This window comes from Scyliorhinus torazame, chromosome 17 (genome assembly GCF_047496885.1).
Source record: "Scyliorhinus torazame isolate Kashiwa2021f chromosome 17, sScyTor2.1, whole genome shotgun sequence".
NCBI lineage: Eukaryota > Metazoa > Chordata > Chondrichthyes > Carcharhiniformes > Scyliorhinidae > Scyliorhinus > Scyliorhinus torazame.
In genome coordinates, this window is record NC_092723.1 from 156,107,436 (window position 1) to 156,128,265 (window position 20,830).

Below are 20,830 nucleotides of genomic sequence, written 5' to 3' on the forward strand. Positions count from 1 at the left end.
CATAACCAAAATCAATAAGCAGTTGTAGGTCAGGTGAACTCCATGATATACTTTGGAGTTTTCTAAACCCTGGTCCATAACTATATCAATACCATTGCATTTAATATATTAAATATACAAGTCACCTACTCAACCTTTGGACTGTGTACATAGTATTATTCACAAGACATTGCTGCCCTCATTCAGCAAATTTTATGGTACAGTATGCTGTGATTCAAGGTGAACCCGCAGCTAATTAGTTATTTTCTTGCTTGCATCTTTGCAGGAGGACGCAGAGAGGCTTTACAGAAACTGTAAGCGGTTTGATCTCCTTACCAAGTTTTATCAGGCCTCAGGACAGTGGCAGAAGGCCATTGAAAATGCTGAGGGATTTGACCGGGGTCCATCTCAGAACCACATACTACAATTACGCCAAACACCTGGAAGCTCTCGGAGATCATCACCTGGCACTCAGCCAGTAAGTGCATGCAAATCAAAAGGTGCTGTAGGGGGGAGGAATGTTAGGGATGACTGAGGAGTGGACTAGAGTGTTCTGTAGGGAACAATCACTGTGGGGTGGAAGGGGAAGCCTTATTATGATTCTGGCAGGGAGGGAAAAGGGGTGAAAGCAGATATCTGTGAAATGGATAGGGCACACCCTTAACACTCCTCCTTTCCCTGTGGCACTTTTCCATGCAACACCTCTTCCTTTCTCACTGTCAAAGCCCCAAACACTTCCAAGTGAAATAGCGATTTACTTGAACTTCTTTCAATTTAGTCTAGCTTTTGCAGAACACTCCCTTTGCAGAACATTTGCATTCAGCCCACAAGGACGACCCCAAGCTTCTGGTTGCTTGTCATTTTAATTCTCCACCTTGCTCCCATGCTGACCTTTCTATTGCCTCATTTGGACACAATCTTTGTTTCTTTATTATATTCATTACCACTCTCTTTGACTGTTGCATCATGAAATCTTTGCTGTTTAATTTCCTCCGGCCTCCACCCTATCACAGACTCTCTCCTTTGTTCTTCTTGCCTCCTTTCACTGGTTTAAAAATGCTTACATTTCTCTCTTCAGTTCGGATGAAAGGCCATTAACCTGAAACGTTAACCCTGTTTCTCTTCACCGATGCTGCCTGACCTGCTTTTCCAGTTTTCTTTGTTCTTTTTTCTGATTTCCAGCATTGGCAGTATTTAACTATTTTCATGATTACGATTGTTTCATTTTTCAAACAAATTGGGTGCATTTAATGGGGGGGGGGGGGGGGGGGGGGGGGGGGGGGGCAAAAAAAGAGTCCTGTTTTGGGCGTGTTTAGCGGGGTCGTTCTGGGCACTTGCAGACTGGAACAACCCTGCTATCGAATGGGACTCTGTTATTTTGTTCCCCCGCCGAGGTCGCACTCTGTCACATTTCCTACACTGAGGTGCTCCACTCGCCGGTGCAGGAAACGATCGATCTCCCGACCCCCTATCCCAACACCCAGATTTCCCCCCCAGCGCCCCAACTCACCTGTTCTCGAGCCCCACGCACACCACCACATATGGCAGGGCATCCCCGAGCCTGATCCCCAGCACAGATAAAATGCCGCCTGGGCACCTTGGCACTGCCAGCCTAGCACCCTGGTAGTGCCCCTGTCAGGCTGGCAGTGCCAGTCTGGACATTCTGGCAGTGCCAGCCTGGTACCCAATTGGCACTGTTAGAGTGCCCAGGTAGCAATGTCATGGTGCCTGGGTGGCATCAACAGTGCCAAAGTACCACCCTGCCCAGAGGCCGACCACCTGGAGGCCTCTGATAGCTTGGGAGATTCTCTTTCCTCCCCCCCCCCCCCCCCCCCCCCCGCCCCCCAAGTGTTCCGCCTGGTCTCCATTTGTGGAAAATCGTGCTAAACTGCGCCTGGCTAGGGTCTCCTCGACAAGGCCAATAGATCCTGGGGGTTGGTTAGTTTTGGCGTTCACTTAACTATGTAAGTCCAGATTGTGAAGACTCGCGAGATCTTGGTAACTACTGCCGGGAATCCCAGAAGAGGCCTCTCACAGTATTTACCGGCTGTGTCCCGTTCCGTCTTGATTCCGGCAGGACACAGCCAGTCAATCGCACCTATTCTTTGGCTCTTTTTAATCAAGTTACAACTGGGAGCACCTTGTGCTGAATTGTGTTTAGACAGATCTCAACAGCTGTGTTGAGATGTGTGGGACCCTGCTAGAAAGGGACTTCCAGCCCATACTTTACAGCTGGTTTAATGTAGATGCAAAATGCTTAAACAAAAGTCAGTACAGCCTTTTTGTAGGGTTGTGAGATCCATGCTCCATAAAGTGTCTGTTTTTTACTTCCCAACAGCTATGAAAAGTCAGACACACACCGATTTGAGGTACCAAGGATGCTCCTAGAAGATCTACAAACACTTGAAATATATGTCAACAAAACAAAGGACAAGTGAGTGCCAGGGAGCTTGAAACACTGAGCAAATGCTGTAACTGAAGCAATGTTGGATAGTCTTTTGTTACAGATGTAGTCTGTTTTATAAATAGAGACATAGGATAGCAGAATAAAGAGGTAACGATAAATTTGTATAAGCCAGTGGCTAGATCACAAATACCACTGTGACCACAACTAATATTAAGGACATTAAGGCTGTGGATAGTTTTGTTTCATCAGGATAATACCAGGAAATTATAGTTATCAGGAGAGAGACTTGGGCTATTTGGGACTATTTCTGCTAGGCTAAAAAGATTGAGAAGATTTAACAAGGCTTTCTTTGCAACATTAAAGGTTTTGATAAAGCAAATAGGAAATGTCTTCTCGCATATGAACAGAGTATGCCATTCAGTCCCTTAAACCATTTTATCAAATTATGGCTGATTTGTACCTCAACTCCATTTACCTACCTATGCTCTATATCCATAACCATACCCGACAAAAATTTCAGGGCGCGATTCTCTGGCCTTGTTTCGATCAAGGGAGAGTGCGACAAGGCCGGTGAATAGCGGGGGAGACCAAAAATGATAACTGCAACGGGTGCCAAAGAGATTGCGATGCAATCGGCTGCCCCCCACAGGCAAAATTGGGATCCCGCCGTAGCATGGCGACAAACCAATTGTCACCACTTAATCTATTTCCATACAATTAACGGGAGCCACCCCATGACCAGCGGCCTCCCCAGCAAGTGGTCACGCTGGCACCATCTAGTATACCTTTTTAAAAACGTGAACCATGGAAGAGCTTCTGTGGGGAGCCGAGGCGGTGAGTAGCCATCGTCGCTCACAGGCTAAGAGCCCGGGAGCACTGGGCATGCCGCCCCAGTGCTCAGTGGGGGGGGGGGAGCACCCTCGGCTGGGGTGGGCCACCATGAGGGGAGTCGGGGTTGACGTTGGGTAGGAGGGGGGTAGTCTGCTGGGGGGTGGGGGGCAACTGCGCGTGGTTCCGTCACGCCAACTCCTGAATCGTGTGTACCCGTTCCGGGAGCAATCTTTGTCCCTGCCCCACCGACCACCTGTAACCCCCCACCAACTGTGGAGGCCTCTCGCCGTGTGACTGAAGGCTATATCTGAATTGGCTATCGTGGTTAAGTGCACACTTCACATACCCAAGTTGATTCCCGTGGGTGGGCAAGCCATGCATGGGAGTCATTACCTAGCATTCCAATCAGACTGTGATGCCCAGACACTTGCCTGAACACAGCGGGAGGCACCACACAGGCAACAGCCGAGATCCAAACACTCAGGGGATGGGACCCCAGCACCGGGGACATGTCCACGGCTGGAGGGTGGGTGAGTGTAACGGGGAGGGGACCAGTGCCCGGTCCAGATTACGTTATGTGTGGGTGTCAGGGGTACAGGGTCTGGGGTCCGTTGAGGGAGGGGGGGGGGGCGGTGAAGATCAGTGGGGGAATGGTGAGTCCCAGGGTGGGAGCCACTGACTGTTCCCAATTTCGGTATTTTGTACCTTGCAGAAACAGGCCCTAGCGGTGCTGCTGGTCGGCCGTCCGGCCAGATGCCGGAGACGGCGGCAGCATTTGCAGAGGCTAGAGGAGGCGGACCATGGGCCAGACCCTGCCCACATGCTGAGGGCCCGGCCGCCCTTTAGACCAAAGTGTGATGCAGAGAACAAAGAACAAAGAAAAGTACAGCACAGGAACGGGCCCTTCAGCCCTCCAAGCCTGCGCCAACCATGCTGCCTGTCTAAACTAAAATCTTCTACACTTCTGGGGTCCGTATCCTCTATTCCCATCCTATTCATGTATTTGTCAAGATGCTCCGTAAAAGTCACTATCGTCCCTGCTTCCACCACCTCCTCTGGTAGCGAGTTCCAGGCACCCACTACCCTCTGTAAAAACTTACCTCGTACATCTCCTCTAAACCTTGCCGCTCGCACCTTAAACTATGCCCCCTGGTAATTGACCCCTCTACCCTGGGACAAAGTCTCTGACTATCCACTCTGTCTATGCCCCTAATAATTTTGTAGACCTCTGTCAGGTCGCCCCTCAACCTCCTTTGTTCCAGTGAAAACAAACCAAGTTTATTCAACCTCTCCTCATAGCTAATGCCCTCCATACGAGGCAACATGCTGGTAAATCTCTTCTGCACCCTCTCTAAAGCCTCCACATCCTTCTGGTAGTGTGGCAACCAGAATTGAACACTATAATTCAAGTGTGGCCGAACTAAGGTTCTATACAGCTACAACATGACTTGCCAATTTTTATACTCAATGCCCTGGCCAATGAAGGCAAGCATGCCGTATGCCTTCTTGACTACCTTCTCCACCTGTGTTGCCCCTTTCAGTGACCTATGGACCTGTACACCAAGATCTCTCTGACTGTCAATACTCTTGAGGATTCTACCATTCACTGTATATTCCCTACCTATATTAGACCTTCCAAAATGCATTATCTCACATTTGTCCGGATTAACCTCCATCTCGCCGCCCAAGTCTCCAAACGATCTAAAAGTTGCTGTATCCTCTGACAGTCCTCTTCGCTATCCGCAATTCCACCAACCTTTGTGTCGTCCGCAAACTTACTCATCAGACCAGTTACGTTTTCCTCCAAATCATTTATATATACTACAAACAGCAAAGGTCCCAGCACTGATCCCTGCGGAACACCACTAGTCACAGCCCTCCAATCAGAAAAGCACCCTTCCATTGCCACTCTCTGCCTTCTATGACCTAGCCAGTTCTGTATCCATCTTGCCAGGTCACTTCTGATCCCGTGTGACTTCACCTTTTGTACCAGTCTGCCATGAGGGACCTTGTCAAAGGCCTTACTGAAGTCCATATAGACGACATCCACTGCCCTACCTGCATCAATCATCTTTGTGACCTCCTTGAAAAACTCTTATCAAGTTAGTGAGGCACAACATCCTCTTCACAAAACCGTGCTGCCTCTCGCTAATACGACCTCTTGCTTCCAAATGGGAGTAGATCCTGTCTCGAAGAATTCTCTCCAGTAATTTCCCTACCACTGCCTTAAGGCTCACTGGCCTGTAGTTCCCTGGATTATCCTTGCTACCCTTCTTAAACAAAGGAACAACATTGGCTATTCTCCAGTCCTCCGGGACATCACCTGAAGACAGTGAGGATCCAAAGATTTCTGTCAAGGCCTCAGAAATGTCCTCTCTTGCCTCCTTCAGTATTCTGGGGTAGATCCTAACAGGCCCTGGGGACTTACCCACCTTAATATTTTTCAAGACGCCCAACACCTCGTCTTTTTGGATCTCATTGTGACCCAGGCTATCTACACATCCTTCTCCAAACTCAACATCCACCAATTCCTTCTCTTTGGTGAATACTGATGCAAAGAGGGTGAGGCCCGTGACAGCCCAGCGTGCACAAGCGTCACTGGTCGTTCAAACTCAATGCAGAGCGTGCTGCAGGAGGCTCTCCCTCAACAAAGGGATGGTGTGGCACCTGTGTCATGTCCTCGCGGACCTGGCACCAGGTGGAGGAGGAGGACACCCGCTCTCTGTGGCCGTCAAGGTCACTGCAGCACTTCGCTTTTACGCCTCAGGATCCTTCCAGGGCTCGAGTGGGGACCTGTGTGCCATCTCGCAGGCCACAGCCCACAGCAGCATCCGACAGGTCACGGATGCTGCCCCATGGCGTCGAGGTCCCAGGTTCGATCCCGGCTCTGGGTCACTGTCCGTGTGGAGTTTGCACATTTTCTCCGTGTTTGCATGTTTCGCCCCCAAAACCCAAAGATGTGCAGGATAGGTAGATTGGCCATGCTAAATTGCCCCTTAATTGGAAAAAATGAATTGGGTACTCCAAATTTTTTTTTAAACTTTGACATGGACCAAGCCCAACAAGATGCCCAGAGAGTAAGATTCTCTGCCATCTGGATGCCCCAGGTCCAGGGGAAGATAGACTGCATGCATATTGCCTTGCGCGCACCAGGCCAGCTGGGAGTGCCCTACATCAACAGGAAGGGGTTCCACTCCCTGAACATACAGCTCGTGTGTGACCACAACATGCAGATCATGCACGTGTGTGCACGCTTCCCAGGGAGTGTCCACCCCAGGATGGCCAGTTGGCTCTTTGGGGATAAGGGGTAACCGCTGAGGACCTGGCTAATGATGCCAGAACGGAGACCAGAGACCCGGTACAACATGGCCCATGTGACCACCCGAGCTGCCATCGAGCAGTGCATCAGATGGCTCAAATTGCTTTCCGATGCCTCAGCTGCTCTGGTGGTGTCCTGCACTACACCCCCGGGAGGGTCCCCCGCTTTGTGGTGTCCTCCACAACTTGGCACAGCAGTGGAATGACATGCTGGAGGTGGGGGATGAGGAACATATGGCCACCTCCGAGGAGGGTGATGAGGAGGCGCTGGACTAGCAAGGGCTGGAGAGGAACTGGAGGACCAGCCAGATGCTGCAGGACCAGTGGCAACGGCGTGGGTTCGGGCAAGCCCAGAGGGTTCGGGAGGCCCTCATTCTCGCACCCTTCATGGGGTGGTCCGTCATCACTACTTCCCTCTTCCCATTTCCCACCCTCCCAGGGTCTGTGTAACATCACTCCAGGGTGCTGGGACTGGATCGGCACCATCAGCGGGTCACTATCGAGGACTGGGGGGGCAGGGGAGGGGTGGGTTGGGGGGGGGGTGATGATAACCTGCAGAGAGCTGAGCACTGGCACTCCTCAATCTATGCCATAGTCTGACCCCTGCTTGTCTGCTGAGTGCTCGCTCACAGCCATCACCTGAACCCAGTTGGACCCGGGGTGTGTGTGTGGTGGGGGAGGGAGGATACCTGGAGTCATGGGTGAGGGTTCTGTCAGCCCACATTGGGGTTAAGATGGTGATAGATCTGTGCTACTGGTTGTGGTGAAGGGTTTTTAATGCTTCACAAGTGTCCAACAATGCCCCACTCTCCCGATGGTGCTGCTGCCCCACTCTCCCTTCCACCCACTCAGCTCCCCCTCCTCCAGTGTCCTCCGTGATCCTCGACGTGCTTGGCTTTCCTTGCTCTGACGCTAGGTCCGCAGCGTGCACATCAGAGGCCCTGTGGCCTTTGATGTCCCTGGCAGGCGTCCTCTTGGGCCGGAAAGGCCCCAGCACTCTTCTTGGGAACACGCACAGCTGTGCCGACGTGTTCCAGGTGCTGACTGCAAGACGCAGCCTCATCAGAGGGGTGGAACTCGGGGGAGCAGGTGGCCACCATCCCCACTGCATGGAACGGGTCCGGGTTGGTACCCAGCGCCCTCCTCCCGGTCGGTGCCATAGGGTCCGAGGGTTCACCTCGGGACAGAGGGGCAGCTGGTTCGAGCCCCTGCGTCATCTGGCTTTGCCAGCTCTGGTGGCTCCCCAATGACTGCACCATGGTGTCGACGCCCTCGGCGATGCTCCTCCGTGATTGGGCCATGCTCTGTAGTGACTCGGCAATGTCCACCTGTGTCTGGGACAGGCTCCACAGTGCCTCGGCCATTCCCATCTGAGAGCGGGCCATGTCCTGCACTACCTCATCAAGGTCCGCCCGGTACTGGGTCACCTCCTGCAGCGAGTCGAACATTTTGCTGAGGCCCTCAGCCATGGCTGTCACCGATTGTGCCACGCCTTGGACACCTTCACTAATGCTGTTGACATTGTGCACCAGTATCTCCACTGCAGAGACTAAGAGAGGGCATCGTTAGCCGCATGCGTGGTTCACAGTGGTGGTGAGAGAGGGGGGTTTTGAAGGAAGGGGGGGGATGAAGAGAGGTTTGGGGAGGCACATGGTGGATTGGGGGGGTGGATGCTCGTGTGGAGGCGGAAAGGTCTCTGTGCAGGGGTGGTCTACTCACGCATGCAGCCTAGTGTAGGTGGTTGACCTTTTTTGCAATACTGGAAGCTAATCTTCCTGCTCACACTTCCTGAGCTGACTGCCACTGCCACTTCGACCCAGGCAGCCCTGTGACTCCCCCTCTGAGACCCTCAAGAGAATAGGACATCCCTCCTGGCCTTGACCGTATCTAGGAGCCTTCCCAGGTCTGTGTCTCCAAATCTTGGGTTCGGACGTCTCGACGCCATGGCTGTAAGCTGAGTGAGGTTGGCTGTACAAGTGCTGTTTAAGTGCTGAGCGACCTTGTTAGCGGGGTGCTGGCGAGCGCGTTCCTGGCGAATCGACGGGTGAGCCTTCGTTTGTGGCGTGAAGCCCGTGGGGCCTCGTCAAGTGGGCCAATTAACATTGCATTGCGTTGCTTGCGGCCGTTCCCGCACGCTACAACACTTGGAAATCTTTCTGGAGAACCACGCCTTGAACATTTCAATTGACCAATCAGATTTTTGGAGAAAAGAGTTCCCACTACGCTTTTTGTGAAAACCATGCTTCCTGATTTCACTCCTGCCTGGCTTAACTCTAATTTTAAACTGTGCTGTCTTGAGCTACATTCCCCCACCAGAGAAATTAATTTATTTATCCTGTCAAATCCCGTTATTATGTAAACCAGACCTAGTAGTTCTGTGGTTATGTTACTGGTCTAACAATTTAGAGGCCAGATGAAATCACAGGATGACAGATTGAGAATTAAAATTGGGATTTTAAAAACTTGCAAGTAATATATTGCCTTGTAAGCCACAAGCCAGTGCATGATGGACAGTAAATGCCCATATCCCAAGTTTTGTAAGGGCCACGAAGAATCCAGCACGAGTTTTAAGGGTACAAAGTAATAACATTTATTTACTATAACATATATACATAACAGTAGCAGTAACTTCCCTTGCTACATACTCCTTCCTGCTGGTTCCTGAACTGGCCAGTTTTATTTATACTAGGAGTTTGCTAGTGGTTTCTCCGCCCCCCTCATTGGGGAAGCTCATACTCCCACAGGATTGTGGGATAGTCATTAGTCCCCAGCCAATGGTAAGTAGGCAGGTTATAACACCAAGAATGACAAGAATGTTTTTTTTTTTTTTTGAAAACTCTCTCCTTCCCTTTTTATTTAATGGAGTGAAGCTTGCAATTTTCCAAACCATAGGTGCAATTTCTGAATCCAGAGTTTTGGAAAATTTCTGGCTAACGTGTTTGCATTTTCCTCAACTATTTCTTTTATTTTAAATTTAGAGTACCCTATTCATTTTTTCCAACTAAGGGGCAATTTAGCATGTTCAATTCACCTACCCTGCACGTCTTTGTGTTGTGGGGGAGAAACCCACGCAAACACGGGGAGAATGTGCAAACTCCACAAGGACCGTGACCCAGAGCCAGGATCAAACCTGGGACCTCAGTGCCGTGAGACTGCAGTGCTAACCACTGAGCCACCGTGCTGCCCCTCCTCAACTATTTCTTTAAGTACCCTTGATAGAGACTATCATGTCCACGAGGTTTGACTTTCTTAAGCCTCGTTATTTTCGCCATGGCCAACATTTTGCTTGTATTAAATCCACTATTTTCCTCCCCTTCACTTATTTTTAGGCCCCCTTGTACCACTGGTATTTTGTCCACTGTGAAAGCCGATGCTCAGGGAACAAATCTGCCATTTTCTTATTGATTACTGCAGGTGATTTCTTAAAATGCCAAGCCATTAGCTAAGTATGTGGTTTTACTGGGTTCTGCTTAAAGCTGGTGTCAGCAGAGCCACTGTGCTGATTTCTTACTTTGTCCTTGCTGATCACAGGAGCTTGTGGAAATGGTGGGCCCAATACTTGGAAAGTCAAGCAGACATGGACTCGGCATTGAAATATTATGAGAAGGCACAAGACTACCTCTCCCTTGTCCGTGTTCATTGTTACCTTGGCAATATACAAAAGGTAAGAAAGGAGAAGACATTGTCACTGAAGGAGGGCTAAGTGTTCACCCTGACCAGGCACATTCCACAGCTGGCATTCAATGGTCCTGGAAGCTTCGGGATAACAGTGTTCTCTATAGTAGCATTGGCTGAACACATGGCAGCTCATTTTAATTATTAGTCCATCTTAACATATATACATGTCACTCTTCTAAACCCCTACAATGGACCAATATCCTCTTGAGAGGAAGGTGCAAGACTGCATTCAGATTTGGACATTATAATTATACAGGGCTATGCAACTTCTTATGGTCCTAAAATTAGATACCCTTGTAAAAGCTTTCCAGTGGTGTATTTCAGGTGAGATGTTAGCTTAAGATCCTGCCCGCTTGTTCCAGTACTTCAGATTCAGATCCCATAGCACAGTTCAAAAGTGTCTGAGGCAGCAGTGTTTCCGCAACAAATGCCACAAAAATCAATTAGCTGATTATTCATCTCATTTCTGCCATATAAATAGATACATAAGAACATAAGAACTAGGAACAGGAGTAGGTCATCTGGCCCCTCGAGCCTGCTCCGCCATTTAATGAGATCATGGCTGATCTTTGTGGACTCAGCTCCACTCTCTGGCCCGTACACCATATCCCCGAATCCCTTTATTCTTTAGAAAGGTATCTATCTTTTTCTTAAAAACGTTTAAAGAAGGAGCCGCAACTGCTTCACTGGGCAAGGAATTCCAGAGATTCACAATCCTTTGGGTGAAGAAGTTCCTCCTACACTCCGTCCTAAATCTACCTTCCCTTATTTTGAGGCTATGCCCCCTAGTTCTGCTTTCCCCCACCAGTGGAAACAACCTGCCCGCATCTATCCTATCTATTCCCTTCATAATTTTATATGTTTCAATAAGATCCCCCCGCATTCTTCTAAACTCCAATGAGTACAGTCCCAGCCTACTCAACCTCTCGTCATAATCTAATCCCCTCAACTCTGGGATCAACCTAGTGAATCTCCTCTGCACTCCCTCCAGTGCCAATATGTCCTTTCTCAGGTAAGGAGACCAAAACTGAACACAATACTCCAGATGCGGCCTCACCAACACCCTATACAATTGCAGCATAACCTCCCTAGTCTTGAACTCCATCCCTCTAGCAACGAAAGACAAAACTCGATTAGCCTTCTTAATCACCTGTTGCACCTGCACACCAACGTTTTGCGACTCGTGCACCAGCACACCCAGGTCCCTCTGCACAGCAGCATGTTTTAACATCTTACCGTTTAAATAATAATCCATTCTGCTGTTATTCCTCCCAAAATGGATAGCCTCACACTTGGCAACATTGAATTCCATCTGCCAGACCCTAGCCCATTCACCTAACCTATCCAAATCCTTCTGCAGACTTCCAGTATCCTCTGCACTTTTTGCTTTACCACTCATCTTAGTGTCATCTGCAAACTTTGACACATTGCACTTGGTCCCCAACTCCAAATCGTCTATGTAAATTGTGAACAACTGCGGGCCCAACACTGCTCCTTGAGGGACCCCACTAGTTACAGGTTGCCAACCAGAGAAACACCCATTTATCCCCACTCTCTGCTTTCTGTTAGTTAACCAATCCTCTACCCATGCTACCACTTTACCCTCAATGCCATGCATCTTTAGTTTATGCAGCAACCTTTTGTGTGGCACCTTGTCAAAAGCTTTCTGGAAATCCAGATATACCACATCCATTGGCTCCCCGTTATCTACTGCACTGGTAACGTCCTCAAAAAATTCTACCAAATTAGTCAGACACGACCTACCCTTTGTGAACCCATGCTGCGTCTGCCCAATGGGACAATTTCCCTCCAGGTGCCCCGCTATTTCCTCCTCAATGATAGATTCCAGCATTTTCCCTACAACCGAAGTTAAGCTTACCGGCCTATAATTACCCGCTTTCTGCCGACCTCCTTTTTTAAACAGTGGTGTCATGTTTGCTACTTTCCAATCCTCTGGGACCACCCCAGAGTCTAGTGAATTTTGATAAATTATCACTAGTGCGTTTACAATTTCCCTAGCCATCTCTTTTAACACTCTGGGATGCATCCCATCAGGGACAGGAGACTTGTCTACCTTTAGCCCCATTAGCTTGCCCAATACTGCCTCCTTAGTGATTACAATCATATCAAGGTCCTCACCTATCATATCTCTATTTCCATCAGTCACTGGCATGTTATTTGTGTCCTCCACTTTGAAGACTGACCCAAAAAACCTGTTCAGCTCCTCAGCCATTTCCCCGTCTCCTATTATTAAATCTCCCTTCTCATCTTCCAAAGGACCAATATTTACCTTAGCCACTCTTTTTTGTCTTGTATATTTGTAGAAGCTTTTACTATCTGCTTTTATGTTCTGAGCCAGTTTACTTTCATAGTCTACCTTACTCTTCTTTATAGCTTTTTTAGTAGCTTTCTGTTGTCCCCTAAAGACTTCCCAGTCCTCTAGTCCTCTAGTCTCCCACTAATTTTTGCCACTTTGTATATTTTTTCCTTCAATTTGATACTCTCCCTCACCTCCTTAGATATCCACGGTCGATTTTTCCCCTTTCTACCGTCTTTCTTTTTTGTCAGTATGAACCTTTTCTGAACACTGTGAAAGATCGCTCGGAAGGTTCTCCACTGTTCCTCAACTGCTTCACCATGAAGTCTTTGCTCCCAGTCTACCTTAGCTAGTCCTTCTCTCATCCCATTGTAATCACCTTTGTTTAAGCACAAAACACTAGTGTTTGATTTTACCTTGTCATCCTCCAACTGTATTTTAAATTCCACCATATTGTGGTCGCTCCTTCCAAGAGGATCCCGAACTGAGATCATTAATCAATCCTGCCTCATTACACAGGACCAGATCTAGGACCGCTTGTTCCCTTGTAGGCTCCATTACATACTGTTCCGGGAAATTATCCCGGGCACATTCTATAAACTCCTCCTCAAGGCTGCCTTTACCAACCTGGTTAAACCAATCGATATGCAGATTAAAATCTCCCATGATAACCACTGTACCATTTCTACATGCATCCGTTATTTCTTTGCTTATTGCCTGCCCTACCATCCTGTTACTATTTGGTGGCCTATAGACTACTCCTATCAGTGACCTTTTTGCCTTACTATTCCTGATTTCCACCCAAATTGATTCAACCTTGTCCTCCATAGCACCAATATCATCCCTTACTATTGCCCGGATGCCATCCTTAAACAACAAAGCTACACCACCGCCCTTACCGTCCATTCTATCCTTTCGTATAGTCTGATACCCTTGGATATTTAACTCCCAGTCTTGACCATCTTTTAACCATGTTTCAGTAATGGCCACTAAATCATAGTCATTCACGATGATTTGCGCCATCAACTCATTTACCTTATTTCGTATACTACGAGCATTCAGGTAAAGTACACTTATGCTGTTTTTTATGTCTTTGTTATGAATCCTAACACCTTGATCAGTAACTTTTCGCAAATTATTTTTCCTCTTACCCTTTCTCCCTATTTTCCTTGTCTTTGAACCCATATCTCTACATAATAACCTGTCACGTAACCTGCTGCCTTGATCTCCATTAACCATTATCCTGTCCATAGCTTTACACTTCCCTTCCCCCCAACTTGCTAGTTTAAAGTTCTTGTGACCAACCTATTTATCCTATTCGCTAGAACACTGGTCCCAGAATGGTTCAGGTGAAGACCGTCCCAACGGTACAGGTCCCTCCTGCCCCAGTACTGATGCCAATGCCCCATGAAATGGAATCCCTCTTTCCCGCACCACTCCTTTAGCCACGTGTTAACGTCCCTAATTTTCTCAACCCTATGCCAATTGGCACGTGGCTCGGGTAGTAACCCAGAGATTATAACCCTGGAGGACCTGTTCTTTAATTTAGTCCCTAGTGTTTGATAATCCCCAAACAGGTCCTCTTTCCTCGTCTTACCTATGTTGTTAGTCCCAACATGGACCACAACAACTGGATCCTCCCCCTCCCTCTCCAAAATCCTTTCAAGCCGATCAGAGATGTCCCTCACCCTGGCACCGGGCAGGCAACATACCATGCGGGACTCTCGATCTGGCTTACAAAGGATGCCATCAATCCCCCTAATTATAGAATCACCTACAACTACCACTTGTCTTTTTGCTCCCCCCTCTTGAATGGCTTCCTGTACCACGGTGCAGTGGTCAGTCAACGCATCCTCCCTACAGCCCTCTTCCTCATCCACACAGGGAGCAAGTACCTCATACCTGTTGGACAAGGTCAAGGGCTGAGGCTCCTCAACTCCTAAACTCAGGATCCCCCTACCTGCCTCCCTTGCAGTCACACCACTCTGTCCCTGACCACTGTCCGAATTAACAGTACTTATTCTACCGGGTGTGACTGCCTCCTGAAACAAAGCGTCCAGGTAATGTTCCCCCTCCCTGATGTGCCGCAGTGTGTGCAGCTCGGTCTCCAGCTCATCAATTCTGAGCCGAAGTTCCTCGAGCAGCCAACACTTGCTGCAGATGTGGTCACTGACGGTCTCAATGGGATCCACCAGTTCCATCATCATACAGCAACAGCACATCACCTGACCAGCCATATTCAACTAGTTAATTAATTTAAATAATTTATTATTTTTTTTATAGAACCTCAAGGATAAACCTGAACACCAACAAAAACACAGCCCTCTCTCACCACTCACCCGAACTCAGTCACTCACCTAAACTCAGATGCACTCTGTTCCAATCAGCACTCAGTCACTCACCTAAACTCAGATGCACTCTGTTCCAATCAGCACTCAGTCACTCACCTAAACTCAGATGCACTCTGTTCCAATCAGCACTCCGTGTCTAAAGGCACTCCTGCCACAACTTTTGTGCACTCACCTCTCCCAGCACTGTCCCGGCTCTCTCCTCCCGCGCTTTTTAAATCTCCCGGCTCTCTCTCCTCTCGCGCTGTTTTCGCTGTCCCGGCTCTCTCTCCTCTCGCGCTGTTTTCGCTGTCCCGGATAACACAAGTTCTTATGTATTTGTATCTCACAATTGTCATAAAATTTGTGATCATGATCATTTGTATTGTCTGTGAATCATATAGAATAAACATATTTATGTTTTGGTATTTTGCTATGTACAGTCTGGCTGGCTGCCATGTTTGCCCACATAATAATTACTGCATTGAAGTAATCCATTTGTTCTAACATGCTTTGGGACATCTTGGGGAAGTTGGAATGGAATTAGATCTTATGTTTTTTTTCCTTAATCACACTGAAATCCTCTTTTAACCTTTGCCAATAGACACCCAGTCACCAGGTGATGGTTATTCTGCTTCCTGTGTGTGTTGATTTCCATGCATTATTCACAAAATCCCAGGTCCCATCTGTTTGGGGGGTTCCTTTGAATGTTATCAGCCTCTCCTAAGTCCATCATCTGTGTGTTCAATTTTGTATCATCAGAAAATTTAACGCCGTGCTCAGGCTTTTGTACCTCAAAATTTGGAACTGTTTGTCACGATCACTTCACACAGCCTGTCCACTTCTCAATACCAAGCCGGTCTTCAGTCCTATATCCTGTATCCCTATGCCTGGCCATTGTCTGAAACTGAATCAGACTGTTCATAATCTTGGTATTGTAGCCACCTGGGTTGGCCAACTCCCGACGGAAAATGGAGAACAGCAAAGGCTGAAGGGAAATTCAGCCAACAGAGGCAGAAACTAGCAGGTGCAAGTTTACTGTGTATTAAACTCTGCAAAAGCCCAGACAGCATCGATACAAGCAGCCATCTGCATAATAATGTAGCAGCCATCTACATACTAATGAGCAATCCCCGGGAACAATCGAAACATTTGGAATAAACAAGGCCAAGCCAGACTCCTCGGCGCCAGCAGGAGCCAACACAAAAGAGGTTAACGGACGATCAGGGAACCGCTCCAGTATTGGAAAAATCGAGCCAAGCGATTGGAACAAAGTCCAATCACTTGGAACCAGGTACAGGGTCCGTCCCGAAAGGTGGGAAGCCTCGGGGACTATAAAGTTAAGCCCCCAAGTTCAAATCGTCCTTCTTGACAGGGTCACTCAGCAACGCGAACCAACCCTTGACCGTGGCCTGTTCAGCTGCCGCCAAAAGACCGTAAGTCTTAAGTCAACGCTCGCTACGAGATAGGCGCTCCTAGCTACCAGTCCATACCAGCTTTTGAATCCCGCAGACTCCGAACAGGAACGAAAGGCCATTTGTTCCCCTGACCTGGTGGGCCAGTCCGAAGCTAAGTACAGGCCTGTTAGTTGTAGAAGTAGCTTAGAAGTAGAATTTATGCATGGGTAGCGATTTACTGTGTATAATAAATGTGCTTTGATTTGAATCTTACCAATTGGTGTCTTGAGTTATTGATCATTACTTGAACTTGAACCTCGTGGTGGTATCATAAAGATACCTGGCGACTTGAGAGCAAAGGTTATAAAACCGAGCCAATTGAACCAACCAAAAGTTAGCAACATATTACTGACGACATCCTGACGGGACCCGATCTAGAAGTGGCTTAACCACTCAGGGAGAACCCAAAAATTTGAATTAGAGATCCAATTGGGAACAGAAAACCACAAGTGTTCAAGCAGTTCTGATCAATCCTCATAATTCGGAAGTGTGTTAAATGCATGTGTAACTAACAGGGCGATAAGGTAATACTGATAGTTTTGTCGCAACAAAAAAATCTGTCGGGAGTTTGTATTTCGGAAAATAGCGAAAGCTGTACCCGTAATTACAGCACCGCCTTAGTCCCCCCCCGTTCCAAATTTTAAAAGAGTATTTTGAGAGGAAAGATGGCAATGCAGGCAATGCAACGCCTCATGAACCCAGAAGAATTTGTGGTCACAGCGACCAGCAGCAGTAGAGTAGGACAATGTCCTGTTTGGGAAGAGGAAATCAGGAAGTACCTCAAAGGGAAAGGATGGCCCCTTTGGAGCGAATTCTGTAACAATGAGGAAACAGGTCCCGGGAGTATAGGACATACTTGGTGGGAGAACCTGAGCGAGATTCACATGAAGAGCTTAGGAAAAGCTCGCAAGCCGATGGCAATCGTGTCCTGTTTGGCACAATTGCGAGGCACAGAGGAGGTCGTTAGGACCCTCCGGAAAGAGATAGAAGGCATACATCGAATGAGCAAGGTCAATGTCAGTGAGGTAGAAAGAACGTAGAGTTAAGGATGAAGTTGGCAGCAAAAGACGGAGAGGTGGATGATACCAAGGGGGCACACCAGTCTTGTCTGGCGCACTTAAGCAGCTTCCAATCCCAGTACGAAAAGGCCTATCAGGACACGCAACGTGCCGTCCTGGTACGAGAGGAAACCGAGAAGCAGGTAGAGGCATTGCAGAGGCACTGTAGTGACCTGAAGGCAGCGTTAAGAGCACTCCATGCTGCCACCATGGAGCAAAGACAAAGCTCACTAGACCACGCAAAGTGCCGGAAGCAGATTGCAGAACTGCAATCTCTGCTTTCAGTTCAAAAAGGATTCCAGGAAACCTTTGGATCAAAGTTAGATGAGGAAGACGGCCCTGATTGGGAAGAGTTAAATGAGACAGCGCAGAGATATGTTCAGGGAACATGTGCGCAGGGAAAGCCCCAAAAGAGAAAAGCGCCCCAACCCCCCACAGAGCAGATAGTTCAGGCTCCAAAGAACCCAGTCACCACCCACCGCACAGCCACATCGGACGACACGGAATTTCTGTACACCACCCCCATAACAGTGACCCAATTACGGGACGCGTGCGTGAAAATCACACCGTTCCTCCCCACCTCAGACCCACACCACTTCTTTGCCAGAGTAAAGCAGCAGGCAACCATGTACGGCCTGGATGAGCGAGAGCACGTGAAGCTCACAGTTTTGAGTTTAGACCCTTCGGTCGTAGCAACCCTTCCCGACCCACAGAATGTAGGAGGAGGCACCCTTGCAGAAATGCCTACCGCGATCCTAGACGCAATCGCATATAACCGGGGTGACCCTGTAGATGGCCTCAATAAGTGCAGGCAAAAGAAAACCGAGCACCCCACAGCGTTTGCTGGACGCCTGTGGATCCATTTTGCAGCAGTTTTCAGAGACCTAGACCGCGCCCATTTGTCTCCAGACAACATGGCCAAATGGACCCGCACCCTTATCACCCATGCCACAGAAACAGGACAAAAAGCTTGTGCGAATTATGATCCCTCAGAGGAGGCTCATAATGAAAAATGGGTCGTAAAAAGATTGTCCCGCGCCTGGGAGCAGTCTGTACAAAACAAACCCGTAGTTAAAAAACCCGAAGAACAGCAGGCAGAAGCAGACATACACGCAGTTAAGGCACACCAAAACACCGCATGGGTAAATGAAGGCAAGAACAGCCCCCCACAAAAGTCACAGGAGTGTTACAACTGTGGACAGTTGGGACACTTTGCAAGATAATGCAATGCCCCACATAAGCCACAGAGAGCCCAGCAGGCAGGCACCCTGAATAAGAATAAGACAGAGCCCATACATAGTGTGAGCACCCGTTCAGATCAGACGGACCTGAACGGAACGGACTGACGGTGTTCAGGCTCCCCCAGTTGGGTCTGCGACACCCTTTGGGATAGGTCCGGCCGACCAGTAGTTGCAGCAAAAATACGGGGACAGCCCATCGAGTTTCTCTGGGACACAGGAGGGTCCCGCACCACAATAAATTCCTCCATCATGTTTCAAAAGGACACATGGCCCACTACAGCCACCAGCACCCTCAGCGGCTTTACCGGCCACTCACAGCAGGGACACATCACAGCCACTGTACCCATTCAAATCGGCAACATCACCACCAAGCACACCATAGTTTTAGTCGATCTACCCCACACAGCAGAACACATTTTGGGCATAGATTTTATGAATTCCCACAACCTATCCTTTGATCCAGTCAACCAATGTGTCTGGAAAATGGCAAACTCCACAAGAGCCCCCGCAACGCTCACAATAGGTGAATACGCCAACAAAATTAGCGCAGTAGGCGAATTTTGGTTGAACCCGACTACAATTAGCATGGACAAGCAGGGTTAGGACAGTGTTACAAAAGAACAGGACCGCATTCGCGACCCACAAACACGACTGTGGCCGGATGACTGATTCAGTACAAACCACAGGACCTGACCCTAGATCCCAAAAGCAATATGGATTACCCCAAGAGGCAGAGGGAGAAATCGCAAAAGTTATCGACAGCTTATTAGACCAGGGCGTACTTAGATCAGTAGCCTCCACTAATAATGCCTCGATTTGGCCAGTGAGAAAGCCCGATGGATCATGGCGACTGACCATCGATTACCAGGAACTCAACAAAATCACCCCCGCAGCAGCCCCCACAGTAGCCACAAGTCCCGAGACCATGCTCAAGCAGGGACTCAATTCCCGATACTTTACGGTTTTGGATATCAGTAATGGATTCTGGTCCATTCGATTGGCAAAGGCGTGCCAGTACAAATTTGCCTTCACCTTTAAAAACCAACAGTACACGTGGACATGCCTTCCAGAAGGATTCCACAATTCCCCCTCCATTTTCCACCGACAGCTGGCAAATGGTCTAGCAAAATTTTCTCGCCCCGAATGTCTGGTACAGTACGTAGACGACCTACTACTGCAGACAGACACCAAGGAAGAGCAATTGGATGTAAAGTTAACCCCAAAAAGGCACAGATTTTGGAAGAAAAGGTGATATATTTGGGAACAATTATCACGCACGGTAAACGCGAGCTCAAGCATAAAAGGGTTGACTCGATTGCCAAATTGCCCCTTCCCCAGAATGTTTCAGCCCTCCGGTCGTTTTTAGGACTGGTTGGCTACTGCCGAAACCACATTGATGGTTTCGCCAGCAAGGCAGCACCCCTCTCAGACCTCCTAAAGAAAGGAGCCCCCTGGGAATGGCTTCTGCAGCATACGGATGCTGTGGACTTGTTGAAAAGAGCACTCATAGCAGCCCCCGCACTACAAGTTCCAGACCCGCTTTCCCCCTATGCGATAGAGGTAGCAAGCACAGACCGGTAGCACGGTAGCATTGTGGTTAGCACAATTGCTTCACAGCTCCAGGGTCCCAGGTTCGATTCCCGGCTTGGGTCACTGTCTGTGCGGAGTCTGCACGTTCTCCCCGTGTGTGCGTGGGTTTCCTCCGGGTGCTCCGGTTTCCTCCCACAGTCCAAAGATGTGCAGGTTAGGTGGATTGGCCGTGCTAAATTGCCGTAAGTGTCCAAAATTGCCCTTAGTGTTGGGTGGGGTTACTGGGTCATGGGGATAGGGTGGAGGTGTGAGCTTGGTAGGGTGCTCTTTCAAAGAGCCGGTGCAGACTCGATGGGCCGAATGGCCTCCTTCTGCACTGTAAAGTCTATGATAATCTATGAAACCTCCCCCTTTAGGCCGTGCTCCTTCAGGAACGGCACGAACAGTTAAGGCCCGTGGCTTACGCCTCCAGAGTTTTAGATGCTGTGGGGCAGGGATTTTCAGCCTGTGAAAGGCACCTGCTCGCAGTTTTTGGGGCAGTACAGTATTTTTCGTACATAACCGGACTGAACCCCATCACAATCCTCACGGAACACACCCCCACCCAACTTTTACTGGACGGACGACTTAAGGACGGTACAGTCAGCCAGCTTAGAGCAGCCAGATGGACCCTTCTTTTGCAGGGAT

At 48.8% G+C, this 20,830-nt stretch overlaps 1 protein-coding gene across 1 annotated transcript in view; it reads left to right on the forward strand.

Annotated features, from left to right (window-relative positions):
* Positions 1 to 20,830, forward strand: part of ift140 (intraflagellar transport 140 homolog (Chlamydomonas)) — a 183,065-nt gene that overhangs the window by 123,888 nt on the left and 38,347 nt on the right. Inside the window, 4 exon segments of the mRNA XM_072481370.1 lie at positions 266 to 379; positions 381 to 457; positions 2,318 to 2,413; positions 10,067 to 10,199. Of these exon segments, the coding sequence (XP_072337471.1) occupies positions 266 to 379; positions 381 to 457; positions 2,318 to 2,413; positions 10,067 to 10,199 (420 nt within the window).